General features: G+C 39.8%; 1 protein-coding gene across 1 annotated transcript in view; it reads right to left on the reverse strand.

The window, feature by feature from the left end:
• COL9A1 (collagen type IX alpha 1 chain) overlaps positions 1 to 22,158 on the reverse strand; it is a 93,055-nt gene that overhangs the window by 54,704 nt on the left and 16,193 nt on the right. Inside the window, exons 6-14 of the mRNA XM_049875420.1 lie at positions 15,516 to 15,599; positions 14,775 to 14,795; positions 13,317 to 13,391; positions 12,958 to 12,993; positions 12,771 to 12,833; positions 3,963 to 4,016; positions 3,706 to 3,741; positions 1,747 to 1,770; positions 1,331 to 1,384 (exon numbers count right to left, since the gene is read on the reverse strand). Of these exons, the coding sequence (XP_049731377.1) occupies positions 1,331 to 1,384; positions 1,747 to 1,770; positions 3,706 to 3,741; positions 3,963 to 4,016; positions 12,771 to 12,833; positions 12,958 to 12,993; positions 13,317 to 13,391; positions 14,775 to 14,795; positions 15,516 to 15,599 (447 nt within the window). The remainder of the gene's footprint in view (positions 1 to 1,330; positions 1,385 to 1,746; positions 1,771 to 3,705; positions 3,742 to 3,962; positions 4,017 to 12,770; positions 12,834 to 12,957; positions 12,994 to 13,316; positions 13,392 to 14,774; positions 14,796 to 15,515; positions 15,600 to 22,158) is intronic.

The following is a 22,158-nucleotide window of genomic DNA, read 5'->3' on the forward strand; positions in this document are numbered from 1 at the left end:
CCCGCAATGTATTCCTTGGGCTGTCACTGCACTCTTTTGCAAATGGAACAGAAGATCAAAGAAGGCTAAATTCATATAAGCCATTAAAATGAAAATGGATTCCAATTAGTCTTAACATCCAAAGTTGATTCCTGGCATGTTTTCCTACTTAGTGTTCTACCATAAGAACCCAAAGCATCTTAAAATTTTCGTTGCTGTCACTGAGAATATACACAGCAGAATAAGTACCAAACCAAAAATTTCTACATGTAGAATTCAGTGACATTGATTACATTCTTCAAGTTGTGCATCCATTCTCACTCTCCCTGAATTATTCCCCTTCCATTAACATAAACTCACAGCTCCCTAAGTTTCCTATCTTTCAAGTCACTGTCATCAATTTGATCCCATTCTTAAAAGAGCACAATGCTCAAGGCAGACATTCTTCACTAGTTAAGCTAAACTAATGTTTGCTTTTAAGAAGACTTCAGGAGATATTTCTGGTTTAAAACGTAAGGTTTAAAGATTATCTTAAGGCAATAGTTTCAGGGGTTCACCCAGCCTCTATGGCTCCAGAAAGACTGGATTTCATGACAATTTGCATTCTATATTCTACATTTTCCCCTCTTTGATCAAGACTCTTCTATAGAATCTTTGATCAAAACTTTCAATAATGGTAGCCAGGCACCATCTAGTTCCGGTGTCATGACAAAGGAAGCAGTTATTTATAATCATTTCATATTCATTCATTTGTTCAGTAATAAACTTGTCAAACAGTAGACACATGTAGAGTAGCAAGAAAGATGTATAATATGTGGCCACTTCCCTCAGTGAGTTTACAATTACCTACCTTCATATACCTACTGAACATTTTTTTAATATTTACTGAATATTAACATGAAACACTTTTTCCAGCAATTTGTTGGTTCAACTCAGAATCAGCTCGAATGCAATGGGCTTGGTTTTTGTTTGGTAAAACAAATATATGTGGTAATAATTTTAAGCAATTCACTCTTCATTTCATGCAGATAGTCTAATACAAAAGACACTGGACCCCCAGTCCTGGCTGTGAGTCTATAAAATGGAGGTGACATTCCCTAGCTCAATCATTAAATTTGGATGTCAAGAAGAAACGCTTAGCTGAAAACTTTGGGGGGAAAAAATAAAATCACTCTGTAAAAACAAGGTGGCATTATTACTCCTGGTCCCCATCAATATTATGAACTGGGATGAAATTCATCTCCCATTTTGGGATTTTAAAGGGAAGAGTACAGTTAGGGTAATTTGCTTTCCCTAGTAACAGCTTCTCTAAAAATAGCAAATGTCTATCAAAACGCCCTATGGTACTCACAACTGATCCAACTCGGCCAAGTTCTCCGGGGAGTCCTGTTGCCCCAGGAGGACCCTGAAATTATCAAATCGAAGGGACACAGTGATTCATGGGTATTTTTACAATCTAACATAAATGAAACCAAATATATTAAACAACCAACTTAGAATTATGTAGCTGTGCTAGCTTTGGTTTCCAATGAGACAATAACACATTTGATTAAACTTTAATTACTTAAAATGGAACAAGAATTTTCTAAATTAGTCAAATATTTTGGTTAGCAGAATAGAGGTGCTGCCATTACTAGCTACCTAAGGTCATATAGGTAGGACACTACAGACACTACTGGGTAGAATGTTAGTTGGAGAGTAAGACTGGGATTTGAGAAATAGGCCATTTTTATGGACTATGTAAACAAATGGTGAAATTATACTTACAGGAGGTCCGGGAATACCACGACCCTAAAACATAAAAATAAAATTTTTTTAATGTAGTTTATAGTCAGTATAAATATGGATGCGGACACAACTGAGCCCCAAAACAAACCATAAACTATACCACTAAATAAACATATGATGCTCATTCTAAAGAAAGCACTGGATAAAGAAAAGCAAACATGACTTTGCTTCTACAGGAAGAAAAGGCGTGTCTCCCTCAAACATTCCTCTGATGTCTAAGCTTACCAGTGATATTTCTTCCAAACCTTTTTTTTTTTAAGAAAATCAAAGTAAAGAAGTCATCCATGCTTGCCCTCCAGAGAACGTACCATCACTCACAAAGAGGCACATCACAGCCTGACAACTGAAAGGTTGTTTTAGGGGGATTTTTTCCCTTTTGTGGTGTTTTATAAGAAACTTACACTAAAGGCAATACAGTGAACTGTTCAATTCATAAGTGATGGTTAGAAAGTTCTCCAAACAAACATTCACTACAGAGAGGCAGGGAAGGAAAAAGGGTCAGAAACACACCCCTTTTGACAAATAGGGTTATATTTCCAGACACCAGATCCGGTAGATATTGAAAGTAAATAGTGTCCTTCCTGAAATAACCTACAAGGGGATTCTAATTTAACATGCTGAATTTTATTTTAAAGCCAGCGATTCTGCCTCCCTCTTCTTTACATTTTATATCTCCTTAGGAACGGAACACCAAACTGCATATAATCAAGGATTAAAACCACGATTTGGTCATCTTCATAGCCCTAATTCCTAGCACAAGGCCTGCTGCATAATAAACCCTAGCTAAATGCTTGTCGGACTTAAAAAAAACTAAACATCAGTTTCCGAGAACCCCCATTCTCTCTCTTTGCTTTCACATTACAATCTTTCCCCCTTAAGATACCTCATTCCTCTTTCTCTCCCGTATTGTTAGGACAGCTGTCTGGGACTCCATGTTTGTGTCAGTTTTTCAGGCCAGACTCGCTTCTCTAAAATACCCACATATGAAACATCCAGTGGAATCAACGCACACCCCCTGATAATTATATTATTTTTCTAGTTATTTAGGCATCCAAAACAAGAAAGAATTTCACATGATCAGTATGTTTTAATCATAAGTGGGGCTCTTTCAAGGCATCCTTTGAAAAACTACTCATATTTGAACATTTTAAATATATGGATCAATTCGGAAAATAGGTGTCACGCTTGAGAATACCCATGTAATCGATAAATTATTTCATTATCAGAGACTTAAATGTTCGACAAATTTCAGCAAAAAAAAAAAAAAAAGGCATCTCTGTAAGATGCTGAGCCTTGAGTTTAAAAATATGGGAGAAAGGCTAGCAAGTTACTCACTTCTGAAAAGAGGCTTATAATGGAAAAGTTGACGGATGCTGAAATATGGCAAAGAAAAACAGTGCAAATAGGAAAAAAAAGGAGGAAAAATAGAGATTAATGACAAGAACAAAAAGGAGATGAAGAGCAAAATAGAAAAAGCAGCCTGAGAACCTCATCCTCTTATACACACATTCTGCTGAATTGTGCAATGTGGGAAAAGATTGGCCAGGGAATCAGGCAGGTAACGACATCTGGTTAGCTGGTATTTCATTAGAGATAAAAGCCACTTGTGAAGAAAGTGGTGTGATGCCAGGGTCTAAACACTGAATACTTAGATTTACTGTTGTTACGCAAAAAATGCTTTCTATCTATGGGGTGGAAGGGGTCACCCTTTGGGAAATAACCACTTGCAAATAGACATGTGTATTTTATATACTGTACATTCAAGTTTCTTCAAAACTCTTCTACTCGCAGAAACACAATGGGAAAACTTACCACATCAAATAAGTCATGAATTCCTTTGTCATGCATATTATGTAGAAAACTGCACTTTAAAATTTTACAATGACAGAATTTTACCAAAGATAAGATTTTCAATCCTGTCGCTTTAAATTTACTTACTGGAAATCCACGAGGTCCCGGCACACCAGGTTCTCCCTAAAAATAAAAATAATCTCATTATATTTAGCTTTTTGTAGCATAAATATATAAATATGTAAACTGCATACTGAAATAATTAAAACTCCATCTTTGTGTTTTTAAACATGATTTTAGTAGCAAAAGTATATTTCAGCTGCTTCACAATCTAATCATTAGCTGATTTGCAAACACTTTGATAAAATTACACTTCAACATTTAATATCAGGTGGTTAACTTACTTTCTGTCCCCTTGGTCCAACAGAGCCAGGGGATCCATCTGGTCCTGTTAATCCCTAACAAAATAAGATAAATGATATTAGAACTATCGTAGCATGCTCAGGCAAACTGCTAGGTGAATTATTCCGTTTTATTAATTACCTACAGGGTGGTTACATATGTATGTTGCAAATATTTCATAAAGAAATACGTTTCTATATTCTTACCCAATGATAACGTTTAGCATGAGATCTGCCTGCCAGTTACTTAATATTGATAAATTGCATATTTCTAACTTCTTGCTAACTGCATTATTTATCATTTTATACATATATACATAACAACTTGTGTTGTTGTTGTATGTATATACATGTGTACTCTGACTCATAGTGACCCCATGTGTCTCAGAGTAGAATTGTGCTAAGAAGGTTTTCAGTGGCTTATTTTTCAGAAGTAGATTACCAGGCCTTTCTTCTAAGGCACCTTTCGGTAGACTTGAACCTCCAGTTGTTCAGTTAGCAGCCAAGCCCATTAACCATTTGCACAACCCAGTGGTTTTTTGTTTGTTTGTTTTTGTTTTGTTTATGATTTTTTTTAAATGCAATACAACAATTACAACATTCTAATAGCTAAATCTAAGGGGACAAATAGTCTTAGCTCTGCCATTTACCTAGGTTTATGTACCTCTTTTTCTTCATTTATGAAATAAAAATACTATGTGTGTCTCTAACTACAGGAAAACAATGTCTTGGGAGTCAATGAAATGTTTTCTCAATAGGAATTAAACAAATAATCTCATTATTGCCTTGTAGCTAAATGAACTTAAGGCCCTTTAGCCATCTTCTAGCAATGATAATGGCTTAGTAAAGAATAGAAACTTTTAAAATTGAAATTTTTAAGAGCATATTTCTTATCTTCCTTAAAAAAAAAATTTTTTTTTATAGTTAAATGCATGCATTCATATGTGACACTCAGTATGTAGAATTTAAGTCTACTTTAAAGCACATCTATAACTATCATAGATAATACTATAAAAAAAACTAAACCAAACCCACTGCCATCAAGCCAGTTCCAACTCTGGGGGCCTGTAGGACAAAGTAGAACAGCCCCATAGGGTTTCCAAGGAGTGGCTGCTGGATTGGAACGCTGATGTTTTGGTCAGCAGCCGAGCTCTTAACCACTTTTAAATAAAATCTTTTAATGTCTCATTTTCCCTACAAGTATTTATTTTATTGCCTTCCTCAATATAAATATAGATATTAAAGCATAACACACTACATGCTTACCTGAATTTCTATATTTGATGATACTTTTTAAATTTTTAATTTTCTTTTTCTTCATTCTTTGCCAGTTTTAGATGATGGCATTTACAATGTAATCTTGAAGTTATACCTTGCTAAAGAGAAATATATGTTTGTACATATAGTCAAGGGGCCCTGGTGGCACAGTGATTAAAAGATCAGCAGTACAAAACCACAGTGGCTCCAGGAGAGAAAGATGTGGCAGCCTGCTTCCATAAAGATATACAGCCTTGGAAACTCTATGGAGTTGCTATGAGTCAGAATTGACTCAACAGCAGTGGGTTTGGTTTTTGGTTTTACATATATACATGTACATATAAGTATATATACACACATATCTTATAAAACCTATCATCAAGATTTTGAAAAACACTTAAATAATATTAACTGAGGAAGGATCTATGAAAAAATTGATCACCAAAATCCAAATTTGATGTGTCATTATCTGCATAAATATCAATAGAATGCTTTCATGCAATTTATATAAAAACTATTTCCTTGACCACCATTTTTACATTTTAAATTAGTTAATTTCCCTAATAAGTCTATAGAGCCAATCATAGGGAGTAGGAAAAAAAAAAAAAAGAGTTGAAAATGTTAATTACTGGTAATTTACCAAAGAGAAAAATATTAAACAAAGATAGCAGTAAGAATTTTTGAAAAATTATTTTTGATTTTCAATCTCTCTAGTCTAATTACAACACTGTAATCTGGGAACAAACCCCAACATGATTAGTTGCTAATGGAATGGAATGTTTGCTATAGTAATGGAATGTTTGCTCTCGTATTTCAGCAAACAAACCATATATCTGGGAGTACTCTCTGACACCACATACAATACATAAATTTTCTAAACCTCAAAGCATATTTGATTAATGGAACCTCTAACTCCCAGTTCATACATATAGGCTCCAAGATCAATCCTGGTCAATTCCATATACACAGTCACTTAGCCTTCTTCAATCTGTGACTGGAAAAACTGACAAGATGGAAGGACGGTAACTACTATATACGGTAGAACTCCAGTTGCAATATAATAAAGCAGAATCAAGTAAATGTTTGGATAACCTGATGCTGCTTCCAGGTCCCTCCTTATTTAACGTCTCTTCCATAAAGTGTGATAAATTATCATTGGGAAGTTCTTTGAATTCAACTGAAAATGAATTCTGGTGTCAGATGTTACAGTGAACTCTTACAAAATAACTATGTAGAAAAACATAAACTCCATGAGAACAAGGACTAGAACTATAGTCCCAGCACTTAGCCCCTGGTATCTAACAAGCACTTAATACAGCATTACTAACTAAAGTTAATCTAAGTTAGCCTTTTAGGTAGAAGGACATTAGACTTATCCCTCCACATCATCTTTATTTTGGTTCAAATCCTGACTGTGCCAATTATTTGCTGTGCAACCATGGGCAAGTTGCTTGAAAACCCAAACCCACTGCCATCGAGTCAATTTCAACTCATAGCAACCCTATAGGCCAGAGTAGAACTGCCCCATATAGTTTCCAAGGAGCAACTGGTGGATTCGAACTGCCGACCTCTTGGTTAACAGCTATAGTATGCAACCACTACGCCACCAGGGTTCCCAACTTGCTTAAGTACATGTAAAACAGGTATAACAGTAGTATCTACCTCTATGGTCATTTGAGAATTAAATGAGATATGACACACAAAGTGCTTGGCAGAGTGGTCCCTGAATAAATGTAAGCTATTTTTTTTTTATTCTTAATATATAATCATTACTTTATGTTCAGCACTGTTCTAGATAGTGTGAACAGTTCACATGAAGTATAAAACAGGATTCCTAGATGAATGGAAGGAAGGAAGGAAGGAAGGAAGGAAGGAAGGAAGGAAGGAAGGAAGGAAGGGAGGGAGGGAGGGAGGGAGGGAGGGAGGGAGGGAGGGAGGGAGGGAGGGAGGGAGGGAGGGAGGGAGGGAGGGAGGGAGGGAGGGAGGTAGATGGATGCACAGAGCTTAAAACTTCATTGAGAAAAGATTCCGCAAATACAAAAAAAGCGCAAAAAATCTAGATATTACCACAGACACTCTATTTCTTGGCACTAACACATTTCTTTAATGCCTGACTACTTCCATGTATGCTGATATTTCAGAATTTCTTAATAACTCACTACCCTTATAGCATCCTGAGAGGTCATATAACATCTCAGGATGCTATACTAAAGGATTCTGTTTTATAGAGCTCTCTGAGCATATCACAACTAGTACCTATAGGAATATCTCTACTGATACTGTCGATAAAAATAACATACTTGTCCTTTGGATGCAAAGTTATAACCACGCTCTGACTTCTCTAATTTTACATGACCATAAGAAAGGGGTAAGAAGAATCAACTTAAACAAAAATCATGGCAAGAAAGGAGAGATTTGAAATATATAGCACATGGAGCCCTGATGGTGCAGTGGTTAAGAGCTATGGCTACTAACCAAAAGGTCTGCAGTTCCGATCTCTGCCAGGCACTCCTTGGAAAACTTATGGGGCAGTTCTACTCTGTCCTATAGGGTCTCTATGAGTCAGAATCAACTCAACAGTAACGGGTTTGGTTTGGTTATGAGTATATATCACAAATTTTCAAAATCTAATTTGCAATGTTGTTGCTGTTGTTAGGTGCCATTGAGACTGTTCCGACTCATAGTGACCCTATGTACAACAGAACAAAACACCGCCTGTTCCTGTGCCATCCTCATGATCATTGTTATGCTGGCGCCCATTGTTGCAGCCACTGTGTCAGTCCATCTCGTTGACAGTCTTCCTCTTTTTCCCTGACCCTCTGCTTACCAGGCATGATGTACTTCTCCAGGTACCGATCTCTCCTGATAACAGGTCCAAAGTATGTGAGGTGAAGTCTCACCACTCTCGCTTCTAAAGAACATTTTGGCTATATTTCCTTCAATACAGATTTGTCTGTTCTTTTGGCAGTCCATGGTATATTCAATATTCTTCGCCAACACCATAATTCAAAGGCGTCAATTCTTCTTTGGTCTTCCTTATTCATTGCCCAGCTTTTACATGTATATGAGACGATTGAAAACACCATGGTTTGGGTCAGGTGCACCTTAATCCTTAAAGTGACATTTTTGCTTTTTAACATTTTAAAGAGGTCTTTGGCAGCAGATTTGCCCAATGCAATGCATCGTTTGATTTTTCGACTGCTGCTTCCATGGGTGTTGATTGTGGATCCAAATAAAATTAAATCCTTGACAGCTTCAATCGTTTCTCCATTTATCATGATGTTGCTTATTGGTTCAGTTGTAAGGATTTTTGTTTTCTTTATGTTGAGGTGTAATCCACACTGAAGGCTGTGGTCTTTGATCTTCATCAGTAAGTGCTTCAAGTCCTCTTCACTTTCAGAAAGCAAGGTTGTGTCATCTGCATATCAAAGATTGTTATTGAGTGTTCCTCCAGTCCCAATGCGCTGTTCTTCCTCATATAGTCCAGCGTCTCAGATTATTTGCTCACCATACAGACTCAGTAAGTATGGTGAAAGGATACAACCCTGACACACACCTTTCCTGACTTTAAACCATGCAGTATTCCATTGTTCTGTTCAAACGGCTGCCTCTTGATCTATGTAAATGTTCCTCATGAGTACAATTAAGAGTTCTGGGATTCCCATTCCACACAATGTTATCCATAATTTGTTATGATCCACAATAGTCAAATGCCTTTGCATAGGCAATAAAACACAGGTAGACATCCTTCTGGTATTCTCTGCTTTCAGCCAGGACCCATCTGACATCAGCAGTGATATCCCTCATTCCATGTCCTCTTCTGAATCCGGTTTGAATTTCTGGCAGTTTTCTGCTGATGTACTGCTGCAACTGCTTTTGAATTATTTTTAGCAAAATTATACTTGTATGTGATATTAATGATATTGTTTGATAAGTTCCTCATTCGGGTGGATCACCTTTCTTTGGAATAGGCATAGGTGTGGATCTCTTTTAGGTGGCTGGCCAGGTAGCTGTCTTCCAAATTTCTTGGCATAGATGAGTGAGCACTTCCAGCACTGCATCCACTTGCAGAAACATCTCAATTAGCATTCCTCCAGTTCCTACAGCCTTGTTTTTCGCCAATACCTTCTTCAGCGCAGCTTGGGCTTCTTCCTTCAGTACCGTCAGTTCTTGATCATATGCTACCTGCTGAAATGACTGAATATCGACCAATTCTTTTTGCAATAAAAACTCCCTAAATATTATTTCAAAGAAATGACAGAGAAAAATATAAATATTACCAGTGGCAAAGAACTGCTTTCATATGAATGTTTATAAAAACAGAGCTCTATATGGAATGATATTGAAGCCAACGGTGTTCTAAACTTTCACACTGCTGCTTGGCAGAGAACACCAGTCCTCAATGGTGATTTCCTTCCAGTGTTCCAGGGGCTTGCTCAACAGGCATAGCCACCATCACCCTTTTAACCTTTTCTGCCAAAATTCCACTAAACATAGAATAATCGACTTTGAACTGTGTTCTTTTCAGATTCTTCCAAACATCATCTGATTAATCATTTTTTAACACTACTAAAAAAAAAAAAAAAGTAGTTTTGTAATGAATCAAAGAGCTGAAGACAAAAAGGTTGGAGGTTTAAGATCCTACCACTACACTCAGGCTCACCTATCAAGAAAAGGCTATTGAAGCTTTCCTACTTACTTAATTCCACTATGGCCAGGGACAAATAGCAAACTCTGATCTAGTTACTGTGTTTCATTATTCTCAAAGATATATATTCTCAATTTAGAGTAAAAGATTTTAAAATGTCAAATGAGCCCAAGACTTCAGCTCCAGAATCTTATAATTTCCATGCGGTTTCAATTCAAAATTTGGAGACTATGAAACATACCAATATTTACAAATAATGATAAAATATCAATTATAAATAGTTTTATTATACATTGAATTACCCATAGCTTTCTTCTTGGTTGGTAACACAAAGCCCACTGCCATCGAGTCAATTTCGACTCATAGCAACCCTATACAGATACTACAAATTCACTACCACTCTTTTCTCCCTATTCTCTCCACTTATTCATGCATTCACAGGTAACTTCATTTGTATCCACATGAGGCAGAATTAGCTGGAAAGAATATGGTCAAGAAATTTGAATTCTTTTGATAGCTACTAAAAAACTGAGTCCCTGAGGAAATCACTTGTCCTCATAATTATTGTTTCCTCATCCGTGGAAAATAATATTAGTCCAACCTACTTTCTAGGTTATCACGAGATTAAAGGAAATAATGTTTGTGAAAGTGCTTGGGGGAATAAAAAAAAACCTATACAAATGCAAATTATTTTAGTTAATTTTAGTTTAATTCTAGGAAATGCCTAAAGTACTAGTACATATATGGGTTCCCTACATTTTTCTCTCCTTCCTTTCTCTTTTTGTTTTTCTTTTTCTGCTTTCCTCCTCAGTCCCACAAAGACTGGCTCAAATGCTCTATCAGTTTTCCCTGAGCCCTTCTAGAGTCAAAGTTCTATAATATATGAGCCTTACTCATTTACATTTTTTCACTATTTGAAATAGGTTTGTTCTGCATTATGGTACTACAACTATAGACAAAGAAAAAAACTATAAATTGTTACTTACATTGAATTCTAAATATTTCAAAGCACTTTCATTTGTTTATTCAAAATTTCTGTTAAAGTGGAGAAATTGATTTATAAAGCAAAACCAGAGATTGTCTTTATGATCTTATGGTAAAAGGTAGAGAATTTGTTGGGCAAGATACAAACAAACCATTAGATTCAGGCACAGCTAAGTCTAGCCCTCTGTGTGGAATTAAATTGCAACTCGACAGCAAAAAAAGACTTTAGATGACAGGTTCATGTTTCAAATACACACACACAAAAATTTTTTTTTAATTTAAGCAGAAATTTTCTTTTCACCCAAAACAGAAGTCTGGTCCAAGTTTCAAAGGAATATAAAAACAAATCCAGGCTGTACTGAATAACAAATGGGGCCCCTAGTTTTTTCAGTGGCCTTGTATTTATGGCACCTTGGAAAAAGACCTGGAGATGCACTCGGAAAGAAACCAGTCATTGAAAACCCTAAGGAGCAGAGCTCTACTCTGACACACACAGGGTCACCAGGAGTTGGAGTCAGCTCCATCGCAACTGGTTTTATTTATCAGATTCTTCTGTCATTACAGTGACGTTTCAAGCAATTCACGATATTTCTAAGAAGAAATTGTCAACAAATTATATAATTTCAGGTTGTATTATCCAAATATTTGTTTGATATTCAGTTTGTATTCTCCAGATATTAGTCCTTGGGGATCTCCCAAACTGCTAACTTTGCATACATGGAAAGTTCAGACTAGGGGTTTTGAACTGTAAAACAAAGTCTATCTCATAAAGCACTGAATAGTATAGACAAATACCCTCATTATGGTAATCCTTATAGAAATTGCCAACTGAAATCCGGCTATTTTTTGAAGGCCCTGTCTTAAACTCAAGTCTAAAATACTTGGAAATAAAATCATAAGTTTTCAGGTGCTTTCTTCCATTTAGAGAAGCCTTTAGTTTTTGGAAACCACATGAAGGGGTAACTTAAAGAATAACTTGAGGGATGCACCACTTTTTCTTACAGTGAACAGATGCCATATCTTACTTCACTTTGTATCCTGGTGACAAAGTCAATTACTGGTCTATAGTGGGACCTCAACAAATATTCATGGAATGCATGCAGAGTAGAGAAGCTTAGAGCCCTGAAGTCCTTTTCATCTGAATAAATATTGTTTGTTAGGTTTACCATATAACTCAGCATTTGAGCTTCCCTAAGATTGGGGTGCGGGTGTTAAGATGTAGAGAATTGTGAAGGGTAAATTGAGGAGAGGTTACTAGTTCCCAATCTTCAGGCAGCCCTAATCGTGTCATTTTTGTCAAAGATGTCAGCCAGGAAAACACTGTGGAAGGAGGGAAAACTAGTGTTTGAATTTCCTATTCCATGTGTGCTGACCATTTCCCTTCTCCTGTCCCATTCCCATGAACCCTAACTTACTTCAGGCCCTCTCCCTAAACCTATCTCTTTTTCATCTTCCTCAGGATTTTTTTTTTTTTTTTTTTTTTTTCAGGATTTAGGAGAACTCTGTCCTTTCATCTGCCTTCAGATCCTTCTTCTAAATTAATTCAGTGGGTGCCAGTAAGTATTCAAGACCTAAGACTACCGGCTGTGAGCCCCAGCCCCAGCAGAGGCTAGTGCAACCCTACACTCTAGCACCCACCCCCGCCCCCAGCATCCCCTGGCCCCCGCGGTGAGCTGGGAGTTTCGACTCTGAAAGGCAGACACCGGGTATCCATCATGGTTTCTGGGAAGAGGAAATGCTATCGCTGCTTGTGGTCATATTGGCAGGCCCCTCTGCAGGAGCTCCCCGTAGTACGCATCGTGAGGTGCTCGCACAAGGCCAAATTTAAGAGTGGACATCTACAGCCGCCACCACCACCACCAACCCCCCCCCCCCCACACACACAAAGCTGGGCACACTCTCCAGCACACGCGCGTACTCACGTCGGCGCCCGGCGTGCCAGGCTTGCCCGGAGCTCCTGGCTTTCCAGGTTCTCCAGCGAGACCCTGAAGGGGAAGAGGCCAAGACAGGGAGAGAAAAAAGGCGCAAAGATGAGACCCTTCGGACTCGCGCAGCTGCAAGACACATCTAAAGGAGGGAAGTGGTGCGCAAAAGCGACGATCAACTTACCGGCGGGCCCGGGGGACCCTTTGGACCTCGCTCGCCCTGGAGAGAGGAGAAAAGGCGAGAGCAGTCGGTGAATGGGAGGCGCTTGGGATCCCGCTGGGAGAACTCCGCGTGTGTTCATCACACGGTCGGGGCCAGGGTAGGGGCCGAATGGGGGAAGTTCTAGACCAACCGGGACACGTCTATTTCCCTCCCCCAGAAAATCCCCAGGCAGCTAGGATCAAGCTCCCGGCTCATACAAGTCCAATCCTGCCTTTTCCCCGGGCACCCAGCCCTCTCTAAAAAACTAGCTGAGCTGCCGGAGAAAGAGTGGGAAAGGGCAAGAGTGGAGGAGCAGACACGGCCTGGAGAGAGAAACTTACGTCAATGCCATCTATGCCCGGAACTCCAGGGGGCCCCGGAGGCCCAGGGGGGCCCTGCACGCCCGGGGGTCCTCTCTGGCGAAAACAGCACACACGGGTTAATGGAGCGAATCGGAAAACAAGCAACTGGGCTTGGTGTCCTGAGACCCCACCTGCCCTCAGTAAAGTTTCCTCCCTGTGTACGTAGGCTCTGTTTTTGAAACCCAGACACCAGTCTCAAAAGTCCAAATGAAGGCAGGTTGCAGCTCCGCCATATTCGGAATGAGGCTAAACTCAGGGGATTAAGCAGAATCAACACCCTGTGCTGGGCGGAGGGAGTCGCAAAGCCTCACCTCCAAAGGGGCTGGTGAAGAAAGAAACGTCTAACTCCTCTTAAAAAAAGGAATTCCAAAATGGAAATGGGACTCAATTTAATCAGTAATTGGAGGTCAGCGTTTGGGCCAAAATGGAACAGCCACGAATAGAGATGCTTCGCACCGTGTCAGTTACAGTGTCGTTTTGTAGATCTTTCTGTCCAGTAGAGTCTAGGGAAATACTAGTGCAGAAAAAGGTTTTGGAAGAGTGGAGCGAAATAGCTGTAAAACCCAGCGCCTGGCGTCATTTCAGATTTACCTGCAATGACACTCCTTTGCATGAGGTCTTTGCACATCGCTTCAAAACTACACCAGATTTCAGCCTGACCTTACGATGTGACCTCTTTTATCCTTTGCAAACAGCTAAACTTTGATGGCGCTAGAGGCAGTAGTGGCGTCTGAAATACTACGAACTTGTTGCTTAGGGAATGTCGGATTTTTTCTTCTTCTTCTTTCTCTCTCTCTCTTCTGAATTAGAAAAAGACGGAAAGAAAAACCCTTTTCATCGAGGAAAACTTTGTTTTTCTAAACTCCAACGACCAGACAGGTTACAATGGGGTCTTTGTAAGTGAAACCTCAAACCGCGGCTGGGCTCACCACCCCCGCCTGGTCCCCTCGGACGCAAAAGGGAGGAGGTGCCAGAGCCTGCGGGGAAGTTGCTGGAAATTTGATGGGAGCCAGAGCCGCCCTCTCCAATCTCCAAGCTGCCGGCGCGGCGAGCCGGGCCGCGGGCTGGAGGAGCGGCAGAGGAAGCTTTAGCGCCTCTAGCCTCCATTCCCGCCTTCTCCAGGAAGGCCTGCTCTAGATTGAGACAGGGAGGGGAAAGGGGAGGTAAGAAGCAATACTCATTAAAAATCAAGCCCCTGTCCCGAGTCGCTGCCGATTGCCCGTAGCGCCTGGGCCTGCAGTGTTTAGGGCCCAGGTGGTGAAGGAGGCGCTCTTTCCCCGAGCGAGGAGTCAACTAGGGCCCCAGCTAGAGCTACAGGCGCCACAGGTGCACGTGGCTGGAGGATGCTCCGCGCTTTGCCACAGCCTACCCTACGGTTGAGCCTCTGCCTTTCCTTGTGTGCTCATGAAAAGGCAAACACTTCTCGCCCCTGCTTACCTCATCGGTGGTCTGGCTGGGCTGGAGAAGAAAACATGGGGAGAAGGTGAGAAGGCGCCCCCGAGCACCCGACCTCGCACTCAACTTACTTGCGCCACGCACAGGCAGAGCGCGGGCAGCAGCAGTCGCAGCCCTAGGGCTCCACGGTCCCGCGCTGTCCAGGCCATGCCTGCCGCCCGCTGCTAATTTCCCGGGTCCCGCTCTACCGCCTGCCTCCCCACTAGGCTTTCGGACCAGCCACAAGCATAAAGTGGCACTTTGCCGCCTCAAAAAGCACCCCCCGAGAGCAGATGTCGCAAAGGTGCCTTGGCCGGAGAGGCGTAGGTTCCTACTGTTTATGAATGGCCGGGGAGGGGGTCCCGGGGATTGGCGGAGAGCTCGCCGGCAGCAGAGGACGGATAGAATGACAACAGTCCCCCTTAACCCTTTCCCTCGCGGCCTGATCGGCCTTGTCGGCCTGACCTGAACATACAGCTCCCACCTGTCACCCCAGTGCAGCCTCTCGCTGTCCTCCAAGCTTCAGACAAGTTGAAGAGCGGAGAGAGGCAACCGTAAACCACCAAAGGAAGAACCAAGCACAGGAGGTGGTTTCTACTCGCTGGGCTGCAGATGGGACCTATGCTTCTTTAAGACCTGTCTGGTTAGTACAGCAAAGTCCAGGACTCTAGCGAAAGAAAGTGAATAGATGGAGAGAAGTGAGGCTAGGCAGAAGCTGCCTTTGCAGGTGGGCAAGGGACTCACCGTTATCCTGACCGGAAGCTCATGGCAGGTTTCTCTCCTGGGTCGCAGGGGGTCGCAATGGATCAGCATCCATTGAAGTTCAAACTGGAGAAAGATAGCAGTCAGTTAGTTCTGGTTCATTTGGAAGAGAGAACCAGTTCATCTAAGAGATGCATGAGCTTGTAAGTGTGGTCCAATCCATAAGGGACTGGAGACCAACTTCAATTAGTTGAGCTCAATGAACCAGAGCTCTTGCTTTTCCTTTAATACGGATGTTCCAATGGATATGGGCTGGAAAGCCCTATCCAAGTCTCTCTGATCATTAGATATAAGTGTCTTGAGCTCTGCCTTATTCCAGCATGCCAACCAGACCACTAGCACTGATTTTTTTCCCCCTACTATTTCTGATCCTCAGTAGATAGAGTCTATTTAAAATAAGGCTCAGTGAGAACAAGGAACTGTCCAAGTTACAAGCCAGTAAGTGTGAGAGTCTGGATGGAACCCAAGTTTTTTGAACTCCACAGGGCATATATGCTGTAAGAGTTAGATGGGAGAAGATTGGAGTTAGAGACAGCAAAAGAGGTGGCAACAAAAAGGACAAGTAGAGGAAAGAAAATGCCGCCCAGGAAAAAATTGGCATGTTAGAGAAGACATTCTCCCTGAAGTGGTTGGAGCTTAAAATGTAGAAAGAGGAAGGACAGAAGGTAGAATGAGGGATAAATCCAGGACTGAGAAAAGGTGAAAGAGAGAAAAAGGAGAAAGGAAGAAAAAGAAAATATTTCATTTTTTTATAACCTTGTTTGTTGTGTAAGGAGACATAAAATTTCTAGACCCTTGAAATCCAAATGGGTCCTGATGATTCTTTACATTTTAATAGTGTTTAAGGGAGAAAGAAGAAGGAACTGAGAGAAGAAACAGAGCAAGGAAAGAGTTGCCAGGTCTGAATCTGGAAAGAACCTGGGGTAATAAAGGCAAAAAAAAAAAAAAAAAATTGGCAGATCACACAGGAAACCTGCCACCATGCTAGTTCCCTCTTTATTGAGCAGGTTCCTTGCTAGCCCCCTCTTTATTGAGCAGGTTCCTTGCTAGGCATATCAAATCAGATCCATAGTTCTTGGGCAGTTGATTCCTCCGAATTTTGCAGATGTCTGACTAAGCATCCAAGTCCCAAATCTAAACATTGCCTCTTTGCTTTCATCCAACAGCGATTACCACTCCACCACATCTGCCAAATGGATTCTCGATCTGCCAGACCTAGAATTAAGTTAGATTTTCTTTTCTTTTTTCATCATTATGGAGATATCCAGAGTTGAGATTGCTAGATGGAAGATCAACATTGGAGTTGATGAAGGGATAAGTTCTTTCTTTCTGTCCGTAAAGGAAGAGAAAGTTAGAAATAAGTAAGTTTTCCATTTATAAGGGGATGAAAATTAAACTTTCACCTTCCTTCATTGGAACCCCTTCTCACATGATTCTGACTGCCCTTGAGTTTTCTTCTTTCTCCACTATTCTTGTTCCTCTCAACCCTATCAGGTCCTATCTCCAGGAGATGTGGACAAAGCAGGATAAAAAGAAAATGAGCTAAATGACCTATATTTAAGATGGAAAATTATCTATAATTTGTAGGAGAATTATGCTGACCTGTAGAACCCTTACTATTGATTATTTAACAGTAGTATACTGACATGCTCCAAAAGAACTGCTTGCCAAACTACCTAATATCATGCCATTTATGAAATCAATTTCATCAAACACTTAATTTTTATCAAAGTGGTCTTGTTGGTTTGAGAAGCATTTTATTTGGGTTTTCTTCTAAACTATCAGGAGAAATTTTTATGAAGGAAGATGAAAGAACAGAAGAACTTTTCCTTAATGACTACTAAATACCTGGCACTCCCTCCAACAACTGTTTGAGACAGTTCACAGATGGGTAAACTGGGGCATCAAGGTTAAATAATTTGCCAAAGTGACACAGTTAGTAAATGGCAGAGCTGGCATTCCAAATATACCAGTCTCTGAATCAAGGGCTTTCTCTACTATGCTACTCAGCCTCCCCAAAGAATGCATGCTGTGTCCAGAATGAATCATGACTTTCTAAGCAGGTAACCAGGCATGCGGTGAGGGAATGTTTACATTAAAGATAAATAGAAAAGAGTCCTTCTAGGAATTAAAACTGTGCAAGCTTATTTCCAACATCTGCTAGAAAACTTCTGAACTGAACTGAGAACCTTTCATAAGAATTCAAACCTTTTCCCATATGCATACTGGTTATAGAAATGTATTCAGAAGTAAAACTACTAGCGTTCCTCTAAAAACTGACAGCTGTTTCTATATGCAGTTACCTATTCATGTGTAAAGTGTCACATAGCAAAGAAAGTTGATAATTCTTTTTCCTCAATGACCAGATAAGAATTTTGCCAGAGTAAGACAAGATGTCTCCCACCTCTCTAACCTTCAAAAGAAAAGAGACCACTCACATGATTTTATCCATTAAGTCATTTGTGAATAGGTAAGCTAGATATGCATTATATTTGTGTGATGTTTTGATCCTGAAAAATGATTTACACCTTAATCACCTTGAGAAATTGTAGTTTTATGGTTAAACCAGGTCATCTATATCCTTTGTTTAGGTAATTCATTAAAGTTAATTATTGCAAATGAAAAGTAATTCATTAAGCTGTTTTCCCAGAACTGTAATTTTCTGTGGATAAAATGGTACACCTGTTTTAATATGCAAGATGCAATTATGGTACAGGATAATGGGGGAATGATATGCAATTCATCTGTGAATACAGACTGGGTTTTTCAGAGTGCCACATAGATCAAGGGTTTCTGAACACATCTGTGCATTCATATAAACACCACCTATGCATTAATAATCAGCTATACAACAATCTTTTCTTGGCATGCAATGTGAATTCCAATTTGCATGTTAATTATTTTGAAGGAAGATTGGCAGAGTGCCTTGGTAAAAGTCACTTTCATTATACTCCTAAAATGCTGATTTCCACACATTTCTCATTTTCAAACCTGGAATCATTCTTCCCTTTGAATACCCACTGACAAAATACATGTGACAAATATTTTAATTTAGTCCTTCCGTCAACATTGTTGAGGCCCCAATATAAGTCAAGCACTAAGAAAACATTCTAAAGAAACCAAAGATATCTCCCTGCTCACAATAAGTTTACAATCCCTTAAACTTGAGAAAAAATGAGTAGAGAAATAAGAAGGGTTTTTTTTTTTATCTAATGAATGTAACATAAAATGCCATAGCAAAATCCATCCTTCTCGACATAAAATACTGTTCCATTGTCTCAAGAAAAACTGAGTTGTATGACTGTAAGTTGCTTTACATCTGCCTAGATTTTGGCATTATCTAATTCCTTTTCTAGGACACTAAGGTATAACTCCATCCCCCAGGCTAGAGTAGAGCCCTGGTAGTGTAGTAGTTAAGAGCTATGGCTGCTAACCAAAAGGTCAACAGTTTAAATCCACCAGCCGCTCCTTGGAAACCACATGGGGCAGTTCTACTTTGTCCTATAAGGTCCTTATGAGTCAGAGTCGACAGCAATGGATTTGGTTTTTTTTCAGGCTGGAGTAGTGCCTGGTTGACAAAACATATAAGCAAGATATTTTGGACCCAGCTTTATACTCTTTTAATAGGGCTAGTGATTTCTACTTACCTTGCTAGGGTGTTTAGTAAGATAAATAAGTTATTTAAGCCCTTCATAAGAACTAAACAAAAGCAAAACAAAACTAATAGCAGACAACTGTTTTTTCCTCCTGAGAGAGAATTTTAATGATGAACTATAGAACTTGGTTCAGCATTAATGAGAATGGCACAAAGCTAGATTTTTGCAAACTGAATTGTACTTAAATTTTACCAGTATGAAATGCCTAAAACCTAGCTCTTCAAAGATAATTTTTAACAGGGGTGAAATAGTTCATTAAACTTTGTCTACCCAGTGGCAACAAAAATTTAAAGAAATACTTGAATTCTGAAACCTCATCCTTCTTTTCAGTTTATGACAAAATGTTGGTTTCTACCTTGATAAGGGACTTTCTCCAAGTAAACCTTCCTTGTTACTGAGCAGGAGACTCCAAGTTGCCCTGAAATCAAAAATTTCCCCAAGTCTATGTAGACTAGGCCATGCAGTTCCAGACTTAGCGCTAGGAATGTAGTTCATTCTGAGTGGGCACCATTCATCCAGATCTTATCCCAGCCCTGGAATGTAGTCATGTATTCTTCTATTCTTTCACCATATCTTTATATAACACATTCATGTGCTTTACTGTAGACTCTATGGAAAACACAAAGATGCCTAGTATATAAGGCAGCATGTAAGCTGAATGATGCTTTTTACTATAAATACTACAGCAGTCTATAAGTGAGAGATACCTTTCTAGCTAAGGTCATCAGTAAAGGGATCATATAGTATAACATATAACATGTAAGTGGGGCCCTGAAGAGCAGTTAAGATTTTCATAAGCAGAGATGGGGAGGGTAAATGTTAGGGTTCTGAAGATAGGTGGTAACAGCAACAAAGCTCATGGTGGGAAGTGGTGTATATACTAATCAGATTAACTGGGGCAAAGAGTAGAGGTCAATATTTTTTCCACCTTTAATTCTAAGCTAAGGGATTTTAATATTATTGGGTAAATGATAGATGGTAAGGAAAGACTTCTTTGCAACAAGGGTAGAGATGGGGGAAAGGCTGCCTAATTTAAAAAAGTATTTCAAGGAGATTCTTTTGACAGAAAATGCCTGATCTTCTGAGGCAAAAGGAGGCTAGCATAGTAGAGCATCAGGAAGTGTTATACACTAACTGGGAGGAGGCAAAGGAAATATACAAAAATGCTGAAATTTATGCCAACTAAATTGAAAAAAAAGTTCTCCCCTCATTCATAGTCCTTATCAGGTAACACTATTTTCCGCTCCCCTGTGTACAAAACTCAACAGCATTGCCTATATTCATTGTCTCAAATTCCTTTCCCTCCCATTCTCTCATATACTCTTCCCAGTCACGCCTTCACTGCCAACACGCTGATGGATCTGCTTTTCTCAAGACTATCCTCATTGCTTTCTAAATCCAAGGGTCAATTCTCAGTTCTCATCTTATTTGGTCTATCTACAGCATATGAGCCACTTGATCACTCTACCCTCCTTGAAATACTTTTTTGTCTTGACTTTCAGGAAAAATGCTTGGTTCTCACAGGCTGTTCTTCTTAGTCTCTTCTCCTGAATCTTTCTCATCTCAACAACCTCTAAATGTTGGTTGTTTCAGGGCTCAGTCATAGGACTATTACACTGATCTCTTGGTGGTTTCATGGCTTTAAATATCATATATATGCTCACAACTGCCAGATTACTCTTACCAGCCTGGACCTCTCTCTCGAACTCCAGGAGCATATATTTAACTGTCTACTCAATATCTTCACTTGGATGTCTAATAGGCATCTCAAATTTACATGTCCAAAACCAACTCCTGATCTTCTCACTGATACCTGCTCCTCCCACAATCTTTCCCAACTCAGAAAATGGAAACCCTATACTTTTGATTACACAAGCCAAAAGTGTTGGTGTCATCCTGATTCTTCTCTTTTTTTACATCCCAAATCCTATTTGCTTTACCCTCAAAATATATCAGGACCTAAATAAAGGAAGATTGAAGTTGTCAAGTATTTCATTTTACTTGAATCCACAATTAACACCCATGGAAGCAGCAGTCAAGAAATCAAACAATTCATTGCATTGGGCAAATCTGCTACAAAGGACCTCTTTAAAGTATTAAAAAGTAAAGATGTCACCTTGAAGACTAAGGTGCACCTGACCCAAGCCATGGTATTTTCAATCGCATCATATGCAAGTGAAAGCTGGACAATGAATAAGGAAGACCGAAGAATTGACCCCTTTGAATTGTGGTGTTGGTGAACAATATTGAATATACCATGGACTGCCAAAAGAATGAACAAATCTGTCTTGGAAGAAGTACAACCAGAATGCTCCTTAGAAGCAAGGATGGCAAGACTGCGTCTTACATACTTTGGACATATTGTCAGGAAGGATCAGCCCCTGGAGAGAGACATCATGCTTGGCAAAGTACAGGGTCAGCAGAAAAGAAGAAGACCCTCAACGAGGTAGATTGACACAGTGGCTGTAACAATAAGCTCAAGCATATCAATGATTCTAAGGATGGTGCAGGACTGGGCAGTGTTTTTCATTCTGTTGTGCATAGGGTCACTATGAGTCAGAACCAACTTGACGGCACCTAACAACAATAACAAATAAAGGATATTATCCATGAGTACAGTGCTCTACTAAAAAACCATCAACATGAGACCAAAGGTTCAACAATTACTTTAAACCACGGATGACCACCACATGTCTGTCAGTTTGTTGTACTATGGTGGCTTGTGTGTTGCTGTTATACTGGAAGCTTTGCCACCAGTATTTCAAATACCAGCAGGGTCACCCTTGGTGGACAGGTTTCAGCGGAACTTCCAGACTAAGACAAACTAGGAAGGAGAATTCGGCAGTCTACTTCTGAAAAAATTGGTCAGTGAAAACCTTATGAATAGCAACAAAACATTGTCAGATATTGTGCCAGAAGATGAACCCCTCTGGTCGGAAGGCACTCAAAATACAACAGGGGAAGAGCTG

The sequence above is a fragment of the Elephas maximus genome, chromosome 1 (assembly GCF_024166365.1).
Source record: "Elephas maximus indicus isolate mEleMax1 chromosome 1, mEleMax1 primary haplotype, whole genome shotgun sequence".
Classification (NCBI taxonomy): Eukaryota; Metazoa; Chordata; class Mammalia; order Proboscidea; family Elephantidae; genus Elephas; species Elephas maximus.